Source organism: Vidua chalybeata, chromosome 1 (genome assembly GCF_026979565.1).
Source record: "Vidua chalybeata isolate OUT-0048 chromosome 1, bVidCha1 merged haplotype, whole genome shotgun sequence".
Classification (NCBI taxonomy): Eukaryota; Metazoa; Chordata; class Aves; order Passeriformes; family Viduidae; genus Vidua; species Vidua chalybeata.
This window is the reverse complement of record NC_071530.1, coordinates 44,891,659-44,912,404: the sequence shown is the minus strand read 5'-3', so window position 1 is coordinate 44,912,404 and position 20,746 is coordinate 44,891,659. Positions and strand designations below refer to the sequence as shown.

The 20,746-nt window shown below is 39.2% G+C and overlaps 1 protein-coding gene across 2 annotated transcripts in view; it reads left to right on the top strand.

Moving 5' to 3' along the window:
- Positions 1-20,746, top strand: part of TRAK1 (trafficking kinesin protein 1) — a 126,807-nt gene that overhangs the window by 42,769 nt on the left and 63,292 nt on the right. For both annotated transcript variants that reach the window (XM_053939701.1, XM_053939703.1), the window contains exons 2-3: positions 3,828-4,120; positions 19,111-19,305. In XM_053939701.1, the coding sequence (XP_053795676.1) occupies positions 3,828-4,120; positions 19,111-19,305 (488 nt within the window). The remainder of the gene's footprint in view (positions 1-3,827; positions 4,121-19,110; positions 19,306-20,746) is intronic.

Genomic DNA, 20,746 nt, shown 5'->3' with positions numbered 1-20,746 from the left:
CCAAAATCTGAGCATTCTACAGAAGTGATGTGCAGAAGCAAGTCTTTGTGCTTGTTGATCACTAACAAGGTGCAAGGTTGGAATGATTGCCTTTCAACAAATAACTGACAAATTAGGTTTTTCTTCTAGTGTAGAATGACCTTTGTTAAAAAGATATAGATGATAACTGTAGAGAATTTTGCTCTTTCAGCAAACAGTTTTACACCGAAGGATTTTGTTCAAACATTCCAAATTACATATTTCTTTAGTTCCACATCTGTCTATTGGCCTCAAACTTTCATTGTATTTAGACTGGGAGAATTGGCAGAATACAGCCAATGGTCCAATATAGCTTTTACCATACTGAGGCAAAAGCTGAATTATGTCACATTAGGTAGGAGAAGAGTTATTGAAATCCTATATGCAGGCTGCTGTTGACATATGCAGTAGAAAGAGTGAAATGTGTTGAATTTTCATTAAGAAAAGTTAACATCTGATTTACAAACTCTGCACTTTTTTGGATGTCAGATTAGGTACAAAACTACGATAATTATTTATATCTTCCTTTTTATGTCAGAAGGAGTGAATACCAAGGAGTTCAACAACAATTTGTACCATCTTGTTTACAAATATTGTGCAGGTGACACTAAACTAAAGAATAATATTAATATTGTGTGTTTTCTAGGGACAGTAGCTACCATGTCCATTTCTCTTTATGGCTGTTTTGACAATCTGGTAAATAGTGTTCAGTTGCAGTTTATTTTAATTTCTGCAATAGGAAAACTTAGAAGTTTAAAGAACAAGTGTGCACTGCCTGGATTAGGTGGTAATATTTGCCTTGCAAGAGATGCTATGCAAACAGTGCCTCTGTAGGTTTTAGAAGAGTGAAGAACATTTCTCCCCTGTGTTTATGGAAACTGAGGATATTTAATAAGTCTGAAAGGAAGCAGACACACACATTTATGCTGGCTTTCTTTCCTCCATGATACCAGGTTTTAAGATAAAGGCAACTTCTCTTCCTTAAACCTGAACTTGGCTTTCTCATGTAGATGCTCCATGTGTTTCTGTAGTAGACCAGGCAGACTGACTATTGTGAATTTTGGGAGGTTTAGCTTTTGTTCCTTCTTTGTACTTTCAAGCCTATTTTCCTCTAGTTTCCATAAGTGCCAACAGGGAAACAGTCTGTGTGAAGGAAGAGCATTTATGACTTTTGCTTCTGGATGGGTATCTCTATTTACTCTTAACAGAGCCAAGGGTTGGGCTGGAGCTTACAGGAGGGGGAGAATTGGTTCCATGGTACCTCAGTGGTGTGAATATTAAGAGGTGAAACTCATTCAACACAAACTTCTAATGCAAATTGGAATGGTATGTTCTGGCCAAGAGTATTTTTGGTGAGGATTGTGCAGGAGAGAGTCAGAAATGGTGGTCAGGTATGTCAGATGTTGGATGTCATTTGTTCAGAAAAGTTACAAGATCTTAAATTCCCAGAACTCACTTGAAGGCTGCAGTTAAATCACACCTTGGTTATCAGTGTTATTTCATTCTGGGGTGCTGTTTTCTTACTGGCTTCCTGAGGTTTCTAAGGCAGGGCCTGGGAAGGAGGGGAGAGGAGGGCAAGAAAAGCGCTGTTGGAGCTTTTAGTTACTTAATCTTAGTCAAGGCCTTGTTCATAACAACTGACTTATCTAACAGTTTCCCAAAACAAATGTAATTCACAGATGTGTGGCAGCAGCTAGGACAAAATTGAGCCCATCTAATCGGTCAGTCAGTGCATTTCCAGTACTTTTTCTTGTTTATAGCTTAAACTGTTTCTCTCTTCAGTGCAGAGGGGAAAATGAAGATTTGCATTTTGATTCCAACTTCATTGGAGCAACTAATTTTTAATATCAGTAATCTCCCTCTAGTTATTTCTAAGGAGCCACTTGAAAGGGGACCATTTTAAAAGTAATCAGTAAAAGTAACCCCATTGTTCTTTTCAGTATGTACTGTGATAGTGCAGGAATAATGGCTGCTCTGCGGGGGAACCATAACACTTTCTGTTAAAGCACTTAAGTGAAACTTTCTCTTCCTGTGGCTGCCACAGTAGAGTATCATTTTTATTAGGATATGGTATAACTTTATCATTTAATTTAGTGTGTTCCTGTAGCTGTTATGGTCCCTACAAAATGCAGTTTTTGAAACTCTGAGTGTGAGAACTATTTCCAGGTTAAATGATACCATGCAGAAATACAAATCTGTGTAATCGAGGAAAATTAATGAAATGTTATTTTGTGTATAAGGGTGTTTTTTTCCAAGAGTTAATATTGCCCACCTGTTTTCTAGGTGTGGTGTTCTGATTTCAGTGCAAATGTATCCTTGTTTAGATCCTCTGAAAGGGGGAGAGAATTTTGCTTTTTTGTTTTTACACCTGTGCTGAAGGGGAAAAATAGGTAAAGAAAAATGGTGCTGGTATGGTGTTCCAGCTTTGTTGCAAGACTTTTCTGGAGCTTACTCTCAGAAGGTCTAAACACCTGATCTTTGTCTTGACAGTTTAGAGACTGATATTTGAGTCTTGCAGTGAGTTTCTAGAAACAATGTCATGTTTTCTTGGAGCAATAATGTTATTGGTTAGAAATGCCAGAAAACAAGCTGCTGAAATACTGAGTGTAACTTTAACAGCAAAATAAGATTATCTGGACATGTTCCAGAGATTAGAAAGAGCCTTTTCCACATAGAATTCTCAAGAAAACTGTTGTTCTGGTTCTCAGTGAAGCACTGAACATAGCATGTTCTGTTGCAGCACTTGCATATGGACTTGCATCCACACCCGCTGTTTGCAAATCAGTGCAATTGTGTTTTCTTGTTGTCTGTCTTCCTGTTTTTCCCATGTTGTCTGGGTGTTCCTGTGTGGCTTGTTCTTCAGCTGCTGCTTATGCGTTGTAGCTGTTACGTATATAAAGTCTTTCAAGTCCTTTCCCCAGTCTGTTTTTCTGCAATCCCACGATAATATTTTCCTTTCCTAGCAGTAGGGAGCATTTGCATCTTTCCTTACACTGCTGATGACCAAAAGCAGTACCATACCATCTTTTTTTGCCTTGCCTTTAGCTCCTTATGCAAAATGTTTGGTTAAGTTTTGGGAGAAATGTTCTCTTCTTCATTCCTTCTCTGGCCAATTCCATCTTGCTGGGGACATCAGTATCCAGCATGGAGGGACTTCATTCCCAGTTTTAGACTGAGGCACTGGGGAGCAGCAGTGTGGTCAGTCCTTTTAACTCAGGGCACTTTGAGTTTTGTTTTCTGTGTTCTCTGTAAAGGGAGCTAGAGGTGCCAGCTGCCAGTCTGTCAGTGAGGGGCTGGGTGTACAGTGGAGAGGAAAGTCTAGTACAGTTATAGTATAAACTTGTAATCATTGCTGTTTTGTTTGCTATCAGTTGATTTCAAATTATGATGTTATTAAAGTTCCAGTAAATCAACCAGGGATGTGCAGCCTGTCTGTATGACCTGGCTTATACAGATGTTGGATTACACAGAACTTTGGCCTGGCTGACATGAAAGAAAGTTGGTGAATGAGCCAAGGTGAATGGACTGTGCTTACCGCATGTTGGGATAGGCAAAAATATGGATGTTTAATTAGCTGTTAGTAAAAAACACAGTACAAGGAGTGGCACTTTGCTACTGTGCAAGGTGCAGAGTGCACACGACTGGGCAAAGTGCAGAGATAGGCAGCTGCCCTGTGAAGAGTGTAGGGGTTTCAGTATTTGCTGAATTGTCAGGTTAAACTAATGTTTAAGGAAAAGAAAATAATCTGTCCTGGTATGCACTGTTTGGAATTGCTTGAATTGAACATTTGTTCCTTTTGTGTTCTGCAGACTTCTTGAAGCCAACTCTAGCGAAGACAAGGAGTTCCATCTGTGCCAGCCAGCCCCAGTCTCCAGTGCTGGTTCCCCTGATGGCACATTGTACAAGCCTGTGAAACCTGCCAAGCTGGACGCCACAGCTTTGCACGACTGCACTTTGGCCGCCGCTGTGCCTCCCTCGGAGCTGTCGAACCATGCAGTCCTAGCCTGCGACACAGGCATTCACGAGGAGCACTATGTAAGCGAAGGCGTGGAAGATGATGTGCCAGACTGCAGAGAGTACAGAGATGCCTGCACCATTACTGGTAAGCAGTCAAATCCTTTACCTTGGTGAGCATGTGGTGCTAAAGAGTTAAGCTTCTGTTCTTAAGCTCATGGTGGGGTATCTGCTTCATGGATGGTGCTGCCCTTGTGCTGCACATTTTTTCTTCTTTAAGAAGTGATTTCCCAGGCACCAGGATTTTCAATGAAAGTACTTTGTAATGTTTAAGGTCCTTGCTAATAGGCTAGACCAATGACAGCTGTGAAACCAGGCTACTATATTTACATACTAAGGAAATTGAACCATTTGAAAGTTTATTTGGAAAATAACAAAAGTCAGGGATGGGGAGAAGAGAACACTGCACCTTAAAGTTTATGGAATGCTTCTCCTAATGTTCAACATAATTTAGAATTCTATATTCATATAACAATTGCTTTCTCATATGAAGAATGTGAGAAATAGGGATGGGAGAAATAGGATCTAAGATTTTTACTGTACATATTTGTGCTTTTCAAAGCCATTTCATTTTTTCACATTTGGTCTGGAACAGCAAAATTTAATGTATATGGAATAGCTTCTTCTGCATGCTTTTATGAAAGGTTGAATACCCTGTTACAGATTCATACAAATAAATGGAATATGTGTTGAAGTATGGTATTTTAAATAGAATTAGATTCTTAGTGCTGTGGTCAGCTGACCCAATTTTTTTGTGTTTGAATAATCACTGTAACTCAGTTTAGTCATGGTTATGGCCATGAAATGACAGGAATCTTCCATTCCAAGTGTATAGTTTGTCGGCTGAGCTGTGAGGTTTCTTTTAACCTAATGTGACCTTGTGAGTTCTAAGTCCTTTTGGGAATGTTTGAGGAGTCAGCTGAGTTTTTGGAAGGAAGAAATGAGATGTCTGAGAAAAGCAGCAATAAGACTAAGGCCGTTCTAATTGGCAGCCAGATACTTTTATCCTGAGTTACTGTCAGCCCTTTCTAGAATTGTCTTTAAATCAGAGAACTAGCTAATGGTGACTGTCAGCAGCTGCTTTAGTAGCATGCCTTAGCTTAGCTCAGCGCAACAGCTGTATAGTAACTAAGGGCTGATATTTTGAAAAAAAAGAACATAGAAAGAAGGGCTGAAGTGCTCTCAAGTCCACCCTGATTTCCTTGGGAAGGCAAGCAGCAGGATTAACACTGGAGTCACTTTGTCAGGTATGCATCTACATAAAATATTTTGTTTAAATAAACAAACTTATTTGCCATCCTTCCTTCCTTGTTTTCATGGATTTAGAGCTCATTAACTGGTTAGTTTAAAAATGGTCATCCTTTTGACTTCATGTAGTTAGGTAGACTAGAAACTGCTCATCACATAAATGCATTCTTGGTAATATACCTCTGTTTTCCAGGCCCCTTGTGGAAGGATCTTGCAATCTATTCTGCTGGCTGTGGCCTGTCTCCCCTTCAGCCCCTCTCCTCCCTCCCCTGTTAACAGGAATTTAACTTTGTTTTTCTGTTTCTGACTACAAGCCAGGACAGCCAACTTTTTTCATGAATCAAGATGCCTTCTTGATTATGGTTTCGTGAAAATTAAGACAAACTCACTTTTTAACATTTAAAAAGTTTTTATTAAATGGAGGCCGGCACGTGTTCTTGCTGCTTCACATTCCTTCAAGCCTGATGTAGTTTCTGAATATCTTTCTACTTGCTTAGCTGTCAGTCAAGTTGTTTAGAGGTTGGTCCTAAATTGCTTTTTAAAATGGATTTGCTATTCTGCCGTGTCAGATTTGTACTGTGACCTGAGGACAACATGATGTGACTTGCAGTAGAAATAGCAGTGGTTTTGTTGACTGTTTGGTTATTTGGGGGTGTTTTTTTTTGGTGTTTATGGATTTTTGAGTTTGTTTTTTTGTGCATTTTAAAGATGTCAGAGGGCATAGGCTGGGAGTAAGGAATTGGTCTCATATTCCCTCCATAAAATCTTTATCAGTTTTGTGTGCAGGTATGCAGCATATACCCTTGAAACAATCTGAAAGATATATACTTGACTGAATTGTCAGAGACTTTAACATGAAGACTTTGTTTAGTTCTGATTGACAAGTTATCACTCTTTACATTTTAAAATTGTTTAGTGGGAAAAAATAATTTCATATCAAGTCTGCATATACTATACTTTTTCTTCTGATACCAAGCCTTGACTCATCCTAGAGTCCAAATTCAGCAATCAGGGTGATCTATATTTTTTTTTAGTCTTAAATTAACACCTACAGCCTATAGTACAAATTATCTGCAAAAATTCTTGCGAATAAATGCTTGGGCACATGTAAGAAAAGAATGGGAAACTGAGGCACAGTGTGGTGTGGTGATGCTTTCTGGAATGCAGCAAGCTAATGGTAATTGGAGCTATCTCTGATATAACTAATAGTAAATTGTATAATGTGTCCATTTTGCTATTTAACTTTTCCAGACCATTGATGCTCAAAGAATTTTTAATGCTGCGTCCTTTTCTTTGTGTTATTGTTTTTATTTCCTGTTGTGTTTGCTGGCAGTAGAGAGGTACTTTGGCATTCTCTGTCAGCAGCACTATCTTTCCTGCCTGGAACCTAAGAGCAGATTCAATGTAGCTGAGAGCATTGCACATTCTGATTGTACTAAGTGTGTAGTCTTGGATATAGGGTTGGCTTAAACATTTCTTGTCCCCAAACCATCTCAGAATTGTGCTTGAACAGATTTCTGTGGGAATGCAGGTAGAGGTATTTTAGGCAACTGGTCTGGATAGAACTCTTGCTATGCTTTTGTGTCAGAGAGGAGATGAGGGTTACTTTTTAATTAGGTCACACCTCTAATCATCCTATTGTGTGGCCTAAAAGCCACACAACAGAGGCAATAAGCACTGTAGGGCTGGGCCCAGGTGACAAAAGCAGTGTGGTGAAAAATTTCCTTGAGCCAGTGTCTGAGAGAGGGATAGCACTCTAAAAGCACTTTTCTCAGTGAATTTGATACTAAAGTACCGTCCAAAACTCATAGGTGCTGCAAGTGAAGTTTTGTGCACTTAAATGCGTTTGAATCTGTGCTGACTTGAGCACAGAAGGGCAGATGAAATAGGATAGTTGATCTATTGAAAAAAATTGGTTTTGAATATTTTAAGAGTTATTATGAAAAAAGTGCTGGTGGAGCACATACTTTCTAAACACTAAGCCTGAAAATTGACTCAGTAGAGGTTGTAATAGATATCTTTTTTTTTTTGAATATTTTAAGAGTTATTATGAAAAAAGTGCTGGTGGAGCACATACTTTCTAAACACTAAGCCTGAAAATTGACTCAGTAGAGGTTGTAATAGATATCTTTTTTTTTTTGGTAATGTTTCATTCTAGGTTTTGTTAGCAAGATTTAGGAGAAAATATCAATGTAGTCTGACTCCAAGTTTTCTATTGCTATCGATTGTGGAGCTCCTGCAGGTAAATGGGCAGGAGACCCAAGTCCTGGGTTTGGTGGACAGTAGGGCAGCACTATATGGAAGTGGCATGGTGCTGCTACATGTGGAAGGCACCTATCGTGTCCTAGTTGTTTTTCTTTCCTTTTAACTTTTCTTTCTCATGCTGTTCTCATTCATCTGAGAGTGTAGAGATAGGAATACGGATGTAGCACCATCTAGTGTTCTTTTTGCTAGAAAGGGAGTGGAAATGCTTTTCAAGGTGTGTCTTTTCTGTAATTGCAGTGCAGATCTGAATACTTTCAGTCCGATGTTAATGAAAACAACTGGAGTTGGGGACTTTCTTCTCTAACACCACCACCAGAAGCATCACCACCCTCATCCCATTTTTTGTAGAGCAGGAAGGGCAGTAATCTTGACATGACTAAATTGGTCAGTAGTCACAATTTTATGAATTACAAAAGCCTCTTAGTCTGATTGCCTTTTTCTTACCTGCTAGCTGCTGTCAGACAAATTCTGTCCCCCTGGAAATGGGGAGTACAGTGGGGACAGAAGTCAAATAACACTGGATATTACTCTTGTGATAGCTGTCTGACTTCCAGAATATTTTTGTGAGGCTTTTTGAGGTTTTTTTACTTTTTTTTTTTCTCTTAAAATATGCTTAACACAGTATCCTTAGACATCTTCTGTAAGTTAACTTTGTCTGCTTTTGCATGTCTGAATATTCACCATTTGCACTGATTTTGGTATGGTGTACTTTGTGATTCAAGAGCTAACTGCTTAATATGCCATGTAGGTTTCCTTCATCCTTCTCTGGAAAGGGAGAGAATGAATGGACTGTAATTTAAATTGCCCAGCTCCTTCATTAGTTTGCATAATTCATTTGTTCATTGTACTAATTACTCTTACTAAACGCATGTAGGAGTGTGTTTTCTGGCTGTTCAGGACAATTTCCTGAGGGTTGTTGAATTATTGGGAAATGCTCTGTGGTAATAACCTGTTCTGTGTCTTGCTTTGTTTGCAATTAGCACAAGTAGATTTTTTTTTTTTTAATTTCTAAAAACAAAGTCACATTAATGGAGGGGTGAAACAAAATGTTTTTTTTTTCTCAGCAGGAAGGTGTTAGTGAGAAGAGTTTTGGTATTGTTTGACCTTCCTTGCGGGTTGTGTAACTTGCACGTTACTGCAGTGACTGCAGGGGAAGGAATCATAACGTCCAGAGAAACCAATTTTCTCTTGCTGCCAAGCCTCACTCACACAATCTCCTAGCAATGTTTGGGTGCAGAAAGTTTTCTCTGTGTTTTCATCCTGTCTCTATCCTTATTCAGGCTTTAAATATGTTCCCATATGAAACATAGATTCTGTTCTCTTTCACCAAATTACCATCTTCATGGAAACACCTACCAATTTTGTTAACTGACTGATCCTACAGATAAGTGGTGTCTTCTGACCATTTCTTCATGTAATCACTTTAAAAGACATGCTTAGGGCCCACAGAATTTCCATTCCATTTTATGTGTGTGTGTCCCCCCCTGCCCCCACCAAGATGCATGTTTTTGTGTTGAAAGGCTGAATTTCTATTCCTTCTGTTTCAAGCGTGATAAACCATGATTACCCTAAAGTAACTCCATAGGGATTTAGGTATTACAGGTTGTTGTGAGATTGCTTTACTGTTGTGTTATGCAGGTGATGTGGAGAATGCTGTACCTGTGGCTGTTCTGTCCTAGATGTGTGAGTTACCACCAGACACCATGTGCTTGCTATTCTGAAACTGTTCCAACAGGGTGCTCTGGTTGGTTTTGGTACCTGTTACAGGCCTGCTGGTAGACTTCTAAGCTTTAAATGGTTAAAAAAGTATTGATAAAATATTAACAGTTTTCAATTGCTTCATGTTATTTGAATCTCTCTGAGTTCTGTTTGGACTACCTTTCTCTTTTACTGTGGTGGTTATATTTCTCTTTTAATGGAGCATAACTTGCTCTAGCATTTGCTTCTTTTTCTGCTCCTTGTTTGGGGTGTGACTTCCATGTTTTTCTCAGTTTTGTCAATATGAGAGAAGAGATGTTAAATATTGCTTGGTGGAACTCAACCAAAGAGCATAAGAAATGCTCCGCTGTGTTGGACCAGCCAGCTCAGAACTGTGTTTCTGACTCCAGAAACTGCAGATACTGGATGGGGAGATCATGTACTCAGCCACTCTCAGTAGTTTAGTCTCAGCATAAGTACCATAATCACGCAGAACTATTTAGTGTTGGAACCTGTCCAAAGCTTTTTCTTATCTGGATGTGCTGATTGCTTTACCCTGGAAGTTCAAGGCTGCTACTCCCAAGTGCAGTGACACCAATCTTGCAATTTCTGTCAGTATTTGTCCTAGTTATGCAGGATTTTGGTGAATATCAGGTCTTCTTTCCCCTTATGAAGTTACCTTCATGATTTTGAAAAATCTTCATAGTTTTTACACCCCTGTCTACTCCTCTCCCAGCTGTCTTAGTCTCTCCTTTAAATAAAGCTATAAGAATGTTAGTCCTTTCCTCAGCCCATTTACTTTATCATAAGTTATGTCACCAGTCTTATCCCATAAGCTTGATCTAGTTATGATCACTTGTCCCTCTTTACCGACACTTCTGTAAGCAGCAATTGCTAAATTCTGAACAATATTCCTTTCTCTAAAGCATTCAAAAAATGCCAGTCCTGTTAACATGAGATAGCTCCCTCGGCATGACTGGAACAATTTTATGAGTCTGACTATTTCTGTCCAGCATATTCTGAAAAAATGATCTTATTCTCTGTGCCTGCTGCATCATTGCCTCCATTTTGAATTTTCTGTCTGGCTTTTGGTATGCTCTCAGTCAACTTCATGCAGATTCCCCCCTTGCCTCACATCCTCCCACAGCTGCTTTCCAGCTCTTATCCTTTTCAAGTTACCTGGTGTTTTTTTTCTGATTCCTCTCCTGTGTCAGGTTGTCACACTACCTCTTAATCTGTATCTTGGTCATATGTTTTTATTTTATCAAGGATTGTCTTTTTGTGGTTTGATGACATTTGGGTGGTTGGTATTCCCTTAAGCAGAATTCTGCCGTGCTCCCTATATAGCCTTATTTATGCTTCCTAATATGATCCATGTTTTTTAGTATAAACTGTCAGTTCTGAAGTCACTATGAAAGCAACTGTTGGAATTAGAAGTCCAGTGTGACACTTTTAAAGACATTCTTAGATTTCCCTTGTTTTGAGAAGCACTTATCGTTCCTAAATATATACTTTATTCAAGGCAGGGGTGCCATGAAAGCAGTAAGTGTTGATCAGTGTTCTGGATTTGTTCTTTGGAGAAAGTACAGAAGGCAAGTGCCTAGTAGATTTTTTTGGGGATTTTTTTGATTTACATTTTTTGTTTTCCTGTTGTGGTGCAATGAATAGTGAGGAAGACGAAATAGTTACATTACATTTAAATACGTGAAAATAACATTCATTCAATCACACATGAAGTTCAGCTTTACCTTTCTCCCTCAATGTATGTGTGTGTGTCCATAATGAAGCGACACATTTTTCACTTAAAGTAAGGATCTGTAAAGAGCAAGCTACATAAGATGTAATTCTTATGTTTTGCTTGTGATTCTGTGAAAGCTTTGTTGACAGCCATTCTTTAGTGGCTGGCACATTTTGTAGCTGGGCTGAACAACAAGGAAAAGCAGGACAATTGCTTTTCAGGGTTTTCGTACTCAGTGATTTATCAATGGGTTTTTGAGACATTCACAGTCTCTCTTGGCAGCTGGAAGATCCTAATGGTTAATGAATGTGTTTATTCTTACTGCTGCTGAACAGTGCATGTCCAGCATGCTTTTGGTACATGAATAGTTTTGGTTCTTACTCTAAAAGAATAGCCATGGTGGCAGGGTTTCCTTTTATTTTCTGTTTAATATAAAAATCATGACTATGGGTGCATTTATCTACAGGGAGAAACATTTCCATACTTTTATTAAAAGCAAACTTCATTTAAATTTATGACATAGTGCACTGTAGGGTCCTAATATTTTAATGGACCAAATCACCAAATCTGTCTCAGGTTTTATTCGTAGCAGGAATGTGTATGTAAGATGGAACCAAAGCAGGGAGACTTCAGCCTGGTAAACAATGGCATTCCTCACATTGGAACTGTGGGGTTTCATCTTCGTTAGCTTTGACATTCTCAACTTTATCCTAGTCTTTAGCAGGTGTGTTTGGCCAAGCCGAAAAGAGGTTGACATGGAATCTTTTGTTTTCCTGTGGAAGCCAAGATTTTGAGCAGTTTTTTCTACTTTCCGAGGCAGAAGAACCACTGCTTAAACAACTTTGATTAAAGGTGTGGCAGAACTTGCAATTTCAAATCATGTCAAGCCATACCAGTCAAGTTACAGAAGCTGCCATGGCTGTTTGAGTAGTCTGAGTTTGAGATATGAGATAGCTTTCATGTTGAAGAGTTTTTCTTCCAGATGTTTGGCTTTGCAGCCAGCAGTGAGACTTCAGATGTATAAAGATGCTAAGGCTATCTTTCCCTTTAGACAAGTCAGTGAACTGGATTTTTTTTTCTTTGCCCGAGAAGCTAGCTACTTGCTTTACATTGAAACACATGTCCTGAGTTCAGCAGTATTATTTGAAAGGCTTCAGTACAGTTTCAGTACCATTAGCCACATTCTGGGCATCCTAGAACTGAATAGGAAATTGAATTGGATTGAAATATAAATTGAATAGGAATGTGGTAAGTTCTGGGGTTTTGCCTATTGCTCTGTACATATCCATGTAATTGTTAAATAATGCTCAAGAAATACTTGTAATTATAGACCTCAGTCAATAATGACTGTGTCTATGTGGGCCTATCGAACTCAAATATTGGATGCCTACAGGCCATGTTTTCCTCTTCAGTAGCATAGGTAGCAGCCTAATTGTGTAGTAGAACTTTCATCCCTCTGCTTTTAATTTTTATGTGGATCTGTTTGTAGATAATGATAATGATGAGTTCATTCCATCACTGTCTAAATGGACAGAAAGCATGGGAAAGATGAGGTTATTGGGCTGTTCCAAGCAGCCAGGAAATATCTGCTGGAAAAACATTTAGAGAGACCATCCTTCTTGCTTCCGTCATTGGAATACAGTTTGGCTTGTGGGCCTTCTGAAAAAGGAGAACGCTAATGTAGTCATGGCCTCCTGGCTGCTTGTTGATCTAGACTAGGTGGCTAATCTCAATGTCACATGGAGCAAAATTAGCAGTCAAAATCTGACGTGGATTAGCCTCAAATTTGACATGGAATAGCCTCACCTTGGTGAACTTTGATTTCTTGTGTTACATGTGGCTGGACTTTAGCCTCCATGCTGTAGCCCTTGTCTGCAGAGAACCTTACTTTTACTTAACTGGTATGGAGTCAGCACTGGTAATGACCCTGTGCAGGTATTGTGTGCTTTTTGTTATTTGTAATTGTTATTTATTGACTGTCCATTCTCAAATATTTAAACCAGGGGAACTTAAAGAAACCTCTGAGAGAGCTAAGTGTCAAGGGTGAGTGTAATATGTGTGTGTGAAATAGGACAGGATTGAAAACCAAAGAGAGGACTATGTGGTCCCATGAAGTAACGTAGAAGATTTCTTTATTCTTCCAGCTTTCTTCAGAGTTTCCTTGTTTCTGTTGTCTCTTTTTGTTACTGTGCTTGTATCTACTTCTCTTTTCTCAGCTGCCTCAAGAGGTAGCGACAAGTTATGTTGTTTTAGTTCTTTTTCGAGAAGTGAAAGACTTGCCTGAGAGCGCTACTGAGGCGTATGTTTTTTTTCCTTTGTTCGTTTGCTTTGTTTGTGTTTAAGAAGGAGAGGATATTTAGACTGCCCCTTTCTGCTGTGGGCTGAGCACCAGCTGCTGGGGTTTGATGTGGTGGAGTTTCCCAGAAGATACTCAGGGTAGGCATGTGATACAACCTGATGACCAAAGCTTGTGTTTTGAAGGTTGCCAAGCAGCCCAGCACTTCCCTAAGGTCGCACCCAGAGTGGAGTTGTTTTGCTGCGTACACTACTTTTGTTCAGCAGCTGTTTCCATTTGCTCAGAGGAGGCATTTCTGGGTAGCACAGGCACTTCGTGCTGTTTGCAAGGTGTTTGCTTCCATCAGGACTGCAACTCAGGGGCACTGTGCTCTGGGAATGATACTGACTCTGGGTAGTTTTCTTGTGGTCTTTTCTGTCATGACTTATGTGTTCTGGCACACCCCTTCTTGATCAGAGCCCTGACCCTAGCATGGTTCCTGGCAGGGCTGGGTTTGTGGGTGATTGTTTTTTCCACTTACAGGAGTGGGCTGAAAGCAGGAAACTGGCTGGCGAAATGTCCTGTGGGACTTGGGGTTCGGGTACTAAGGCAGTTCTGCCGGCAGGTGGCAGTTTGTACTGCCGGCAGATCTGTGGAGACCTGGGAGTCCTTTTGACTTTGGGAGGAGAGCTCTGCTCACAAGCAAAGCAGTAAAACCATGAAGATCAGGGATGGTTTGAACCAGAATGCAGACAGGCAGAAACTATATATTTTATGTTCTTTGTGAGGACTGTTCTGATAAGCTGTTTGCATTGTGTTTGTAAAGGCTCCTGCAGATACCAGGCTCTGAGGTTTGTTATAGTTCCTTTTCTCTGCATGTTTTGGGGTGTTCTTTCTTGGCCGCCACACTCCCCATGCCCTTGTCCCTTCTCGTTGTTCTAGGTTCATTCTCTGAATTTATCATTAGTTCTAATGTGAAGTTCATGCTGAAATTGAGCAAGTGCTCCTTCTTTATCTTTCCTACAGTAAGATACATCTATAGCCATAAACAGATGAAACCAAAAAGCCTGGTAGGGAATAGAGTTTGACAGATGAGATGCTTTTGGGTGACCACGTTAATGAGATCTTCAAAGCCGTTTTCTCTATGATCAACTCCTTGCTCACTTGTCAGCAAAGATGTAAGTGTGCATCTGAAAATAACCAAGTGTACTCTTATCCTCACATGCACATGGTTGTCCTGCAAATTCTTTCTTTCTCTAAATGTGAAAAATTAAAAAAAAAAAGAAAAAACAAAGAGTGGGGGAAGGAAGAAGCCATCCTCCCACCCTCACTTCAGTCTCCACAGTGAAGAGTTAGTTTACTATATTTAGAGCATTTTGTATGGCTAGAGATGTGCCTAGAAGAAAGGGAACTGATGAAATAATCAAAGTTGCCTAGATCAGCAAGCATAATAAAAATTCCTTTAAGGAAATATAAGCAAGCTGAAATAACCAGTGAAACTTGAGTGGCTGTCTTGAGAGACATGGGGTAGAGAGATTTAGTATCTCCAGAATGGGAGAGACACACCAGCCAGTCAAATACCAATGTATGAAAAGGTATAAGACATGCTAGCAGGTAATCATTAATAACTACCCAAGGGATACTGAAGTGGGAAGAAATATGCAGAAGAGAGCTCAGCTTAGAGTGTTCTGCCTGTTTTGCATCTTCTTTATGGAAAGAAAAGATTAGAAACTGTAACAAGAAATTAACCAGGACAAAAGTCTTTGAAAACATTTGTTTTAATCTCATTTAGAAAACAGAGAGCATGAGGAGGAATGTTGTCAAAAATTACTGTAAAGCAGACTGAGCACCTTCATTTCCTGAGGAACAGGGCATGGAGAAATACATATTTACAACAAAACAAGTGAGGTGGGGTGTTCATACATTTAAGCTAAGAAGAAACTAAAGCAGTAGAACATGTTACTTGCAAAAATAGTATGAAAAAGGGTGAAATTTATTCATTTTAATAATATTTAATTATTTCTGTGAAGTGCTGAAAGCTATAGAGTTGCGAGAGCATAAGCAGAACCAGGAATGATCCATGCTTTACTAAGAATCATGAGTTCATAACTTATTAAGTATTTAAGTTGGTTTTGATCTGCTTGTAGAAATTTATTTGCCAAATGTGTTTTCCAGAAAACTGAAAGTTGAAAATTGGTTAGATTACAAACCCCAGAATCCATAACAGCAACTCAAAAGGATATGGTTCACTATATTTTGTTGTATAATTTTTTAATTAATTATCAGTTAATTGTTTTAAGTGTAAGGTGTTACATTTTTCTCAATAAAATAGAGGTACCACCTAGGAGAAGAGGACGTGCTTTTCTGTCTGTTGGATATCAGTTAACTTAATCATAAATCACTATCACAGATGACGTCTTGGGTGTTCTTAGTAGAGAGGTTACTTAATTGTTTATCTTTGCAGTTATAATCAGAAATAATTAAAAAACCTTTGTGGAAACACAGTCAGGGTCTTATAAAAAATATACCTGGTGTCTGAGCATGGGGGGGGATGGTATTAATCTGCATATTGTCTCATAACAAATGTGTGCATCTCAGAAGAGCGAGGGGAGGAAGAGTGAAGGGGGAGAGATTGTGTAACTGTAGCACTGAAAATATTGCTGCGATTTAAGTGGTGAACTAATGTCTAGCCGTGAACAAGTGTAATTATGGTGTCCTGTTTTTCTAAATAGGCAACTGCATCAGAGCCTGTTTGTACTTCCTGCTGGTATACAGATTTTAAACTTGCAGTAGAAGTTAGTGACAATAGCATCATAACAGCATCATAAAAAGTTGCCTTTCCAATTACTCATTAATATATTTTCCAGTTATTAGGCCTTTTGAATTGCTTAGAAATGCTCAGGATTTATTATATGGTAGAGTAGAAGAATTTTCTTGGTTGACTTGTTTTCCATGATAATTCTTATTTCTTTACTGCCTAGCCTTCACATTCTAGTGGATTTCTTTTCCACAATAAAACTGTATGGTGTTTTTTTTTCTGTGTGTGTGTGAATGAGGATTTTTTTTTTTTTTCTCCCCACATTTTATTGGTCACTTCCTTTGTGTTCATTTTTCACTTGTTTTTGGGATAAAACAAGCCAGTTTACTTATCTGTACAACTGAAACGTCCTCATCTCATCTATAAAGTCTATTTCTTTTGGAATCCTAATAAAAAAGAGAAAGGCACTGAAGGTTTGAATTTCTCAGATTTTATTTCTTTGTTCCCATGACCATCATATTGGGCTGTGTAGATTCTTGCATTTTTCTGAAGAGAAAAACAAATATTTTGGCCAGGAAAACTCCCCCAAAACAACCCCAATGAAAAAAAATCAACTCTGTTTCCTTGAGATTGAGAGCAATTAGGTAATCCAAAGATAGATGTATAAAAGAAAAGTCTTTTATGTGTACATGTACACAGAAAGGTTTTTGATTGTCTTGTGGATGTCAGCAGGTGGTTTTTTTTTTTTTTTTTTTTGAAGATCAGCTGTCTTTTCTGCACTCAGATGGTTACAGGCACTGAGATGATGCTGTCAGCCTTAAAAAGATAGCCAGGGAAAAAAAAAGTTTGTAGTTACAGGCTTACTCTTGTCTTTCAAAGCATGGGAGGCAGATCTTGTTTCTCTGTGTAAGCCAGTAGTCCCTCTGAGAAGGTTGCAAGGACCTCTTAAAATGATATGTGCAGGTTGATTCTCTATGAAAACAGATGCACATGTGGGCATCTAACTGAGGGAGGCTTGGAAGACACATATGTACAGGAGCTATGTACAAGAGCATATGTACAAAATAGCGTGGATGAAGGCAGAGGAGAATAGCTCCTGACTGGTAATAGCAGACTCCTTGAACCACAAAGTACAATGCAATTTTCCCAAGTGGATTATAGTTCCAGTTATCAGGGTTTTGTAAAGTATGTAGTCAGGAGATTGACAGTATGAGTTCATCTTGGTATTCTCTGCCCTGTTGTCTGATAGAATAGTGATGTTCTTGAAATTTTTAGTGCTTGGGATGCTTTTGACAATGTAACTTCTGGCTTAGAAAGGTAAAAACAAGGTAATTAATGATGTATAGAGAAATCTGTGTTACTTCCCCATTCTCTCCTTCCTCCCCTTCTTTGACAGAGGTGAGTTCCACTAAGTTACAGTGGAATTGCAGGTCTTCCTCAATCCAGCAAGAGTAAGTTTCTCTTATAAAGATTGGTGCTCTTGTCAGGAAGTAGCAAGAGCAGGGCTGCCTTGTAGGCAGCTGACAGGATGGGAAGGGCACAATCCTTGTTGGCACAGCCCAGTCCCTTTGTTCCTAAGCAGAGCAAAGGCGCTGGCAGCAAGGGTTCAAATTGACTCTCCAGGGCTCGATCATGAGACAAATGGCAGCAATCCAGGAAGCCTGGACAATGAGTCAGTGTCAGCAGGGAACAGAACCGGGCACAGGCCTGCTTACAGCACCGCACAGGGCAGGACCAGAGGCTGGGGGGTGCATGGGGCTCCTGGTAGAACGTGCTGGCTGGGGACCATGATCAGCCTGATCATGGCAGTGTAAAGGTACACGGGAGCACTCAGGGCCTCGACAGTCTTTGCTGTTTACTCTGGAGTGAATCTCAGCAAGAGCTGCAAGAGCTATGAGAGTGGTTAAAGATGGAGCTCTGGTGTATTGCTCTTCCAAAAAAGGCTTATAAAGCTCTTCCTTACTTCTTGTCTGGGGGTAGGGGTTGTGCTGAACGATGGTGTTTTCTCTTTGTACTGATGTGGAAATGGAAAATGTGCAGATTGATGCACTAAGTATTTACTGCAAACGTACCATGGGTTGTTTAGTTTCCTGATAAATATTTAACATGACATTGTATGTAATTGTATATGATAATTAAACTTAGATATTTAGAACTATTGTGACCATTTTGGGTATTGATACACTCTCAAAATTCTTAATTATAATATAGGTTAGAAGGTACCTGAGGAGGTAATCTGTTCTGACTTCTACTAAAAGCGTGTCTCTTAGATTAAATGCTCATGGCATTGTTTACTTGACTTCTAGTTTCCCTGTGCCCTTGTTTGACTGTCCTCAAGGTAAAAAAGTTTCTACCTTGAATTGGTTTTTTTTTGTGTTAAAACTTCTCAGCTACATCTTGGCCTAAATTTAAAGCTCTAATTTTATTTGTAACATTTTTGCAGTTCTTGTTGGCTGTTGGTATCCATTTTTAGAACTGTGTGCAAACTTGATATGTTTGTGAGCATGAGGGGTCGCAGCACAGAATGCAAGTCAAGATTGTGTCAAAAGGTGCCCTGGAAGTTCCTGTAATCATCTTTACCAGTGTGTCTTAGGTGCGAACTGTGACACTGTTTGCTATCGCAGTCCTGGATTTCTGTTTCTTGAGAAAAATCTGTCAGCAGCAAAGGCAGAAAAATACAGTGGTAGTAAATTGTAGTCCAAGACCAAGTTAAAGAGATACATAAGGCTTGCAAGCTAAAAATGATCTGTGAAGTAGAACATCAAAAATGTACATTCCTCTGTGCGCTAATGCTTTCTTCATACTCCAGTTGTAACTGGCTCTCTATTCCCCACCCTAGCCCACTTATTCTTCAATAAACGTCCCTACTTCTAGAGGTGAGGCCTTTTGTCAATAAGAGAGCATGCCCTTGTATTACTAGTAAATACAATATTTTGGGATAATTTGTGCCAGGCATATCTTCTAAACTTACTTGTATTGAGCTGTTCTTTACATGCAGCAAAATCTTGTTGATATCAAAACAAACTAAAGTTTTTGAAAGCTTGTATGTATAATATTCATGGTAACTAATACAAATTGTTCCCTTTCCCTTAACAGATGTGTGCAATAGTACCAATCTTCCTGAAGTTGAAATCATCAGTCTCCTGGAAGAGCAGCTGCCTCATTATAAGTTAAGAGCAGATACAATCTACGGTTATGACCACGACGACTGGCTTCACACACCTCTCATCTCCCCTGATGCGAATATTGACTTAACAACTGAGCAAATAGAAGAGACCTTGAAATACTTCCGTAAGTCAAAAACTCAGAAACTGTACTAAGAAAAAAATAAAATAGTGCTATTTTTGTTACCTTCTTTGAAGTTATCTGAACAATTCTTTGAAAGCTGTGGAGAGCAAGAGAACTGTTTGTGATTTACTGTTTGGTCTCCAAGATTATGGTACATAGAAAACGAAGGGAACATTTAATCAAGAACAGGCATCGCATTTGTGATTTGTGCCTACACCTTTCCACATTATTAAATACTGGAGAAACTGAAATACTTCTTTTTGCTTGTGATCTCTCTCAAAGCGACTAAAGTTTCTGTATCTATGCAGCTTAGAAAGCTTAGACCTCTTTCCACATCCACTTTTTTTGAATGTGTTCTCTGACACATTGCACTGTTGTCTGGTGACACTATGTGCCAGCATCACAGAATGACATTAAATCATTTTGCTGCAGCTTAAGCTTCTAGAAAAGCCTTGTGAAGAACCAAACTCTCACCATTTGGTTGAGATGGTTTGTCCCTTCATTCTTTCTTCTGTTCATATTCATATACTATCAGAGAAAAAAATATTTGTGCTTACAGAGAACATGAGTACAGTTGTGACCTTTGTGGTTGTTCTTTCCTTTGTTTGAACCTGTAGATACTTTATCGTGGTGAATGGATTCATGTCTCTGGTTTCTTCCTCTGTGAGTATTGACTTGCAATTAGAGAAGACTTCTGTGATTCATCTTAATGACTGCTATGCTAAATCAATAGCAGTGGATTTACATGGGTTATAGTAGTAGGTAGATTTAGGTAGACTTACTGAGGAACTGTAGAGCTTCAGGAGAGATGAGTTACAGGGCTCAGCACAAACCTGTGCAAAGATGGCTTAATTGCATTTTGAAACACCTGAACAATCACTTTGTAAGGAGCACAGCTGGTAAAGAAAAGTATGAATAATATGAACTGAGTTTCTGATAGTCATGCTTCAATAAATTGCTTGAAGTATTTTAGTAAAAAACTTGCATATGCTTTCCACCTGACCCCAATCACACAAAAACAGTGGGAAGAGGGTGAGACAAGCTGAAGCTGATCTGTGGAATCAAGTGTACTACAGCTGTTTTTGTAGTAGCCCATTGGTGCTGTTACAGTGATGGCAGAAGCTGGCTTAAATAAATATTTTGAAATCTAATGTTTCCAAGGTCTTTAGTAACCTGATTAGGCCTGTCTCCCAAGTAAAATTGTCTGTGTGGGTGGACTGTTGCGATAACCATGGGAAACATGTTTTGCTAGTGGGACAAGGAACTCAAAAATCCCCATGGCAGCGTCCTTCTACCAATTGAGATGATAGTAGGTGTGTGACTGCTGGGGATGGATGCAAAATACAACCTGTGCAGAGGATGAATTGACACAGCCCCGAGGAAAGGACTTGGGAGTGTTGGTTGACAGCTCAACCTGATCCAGAAATGTACACTTGTAGCCAAG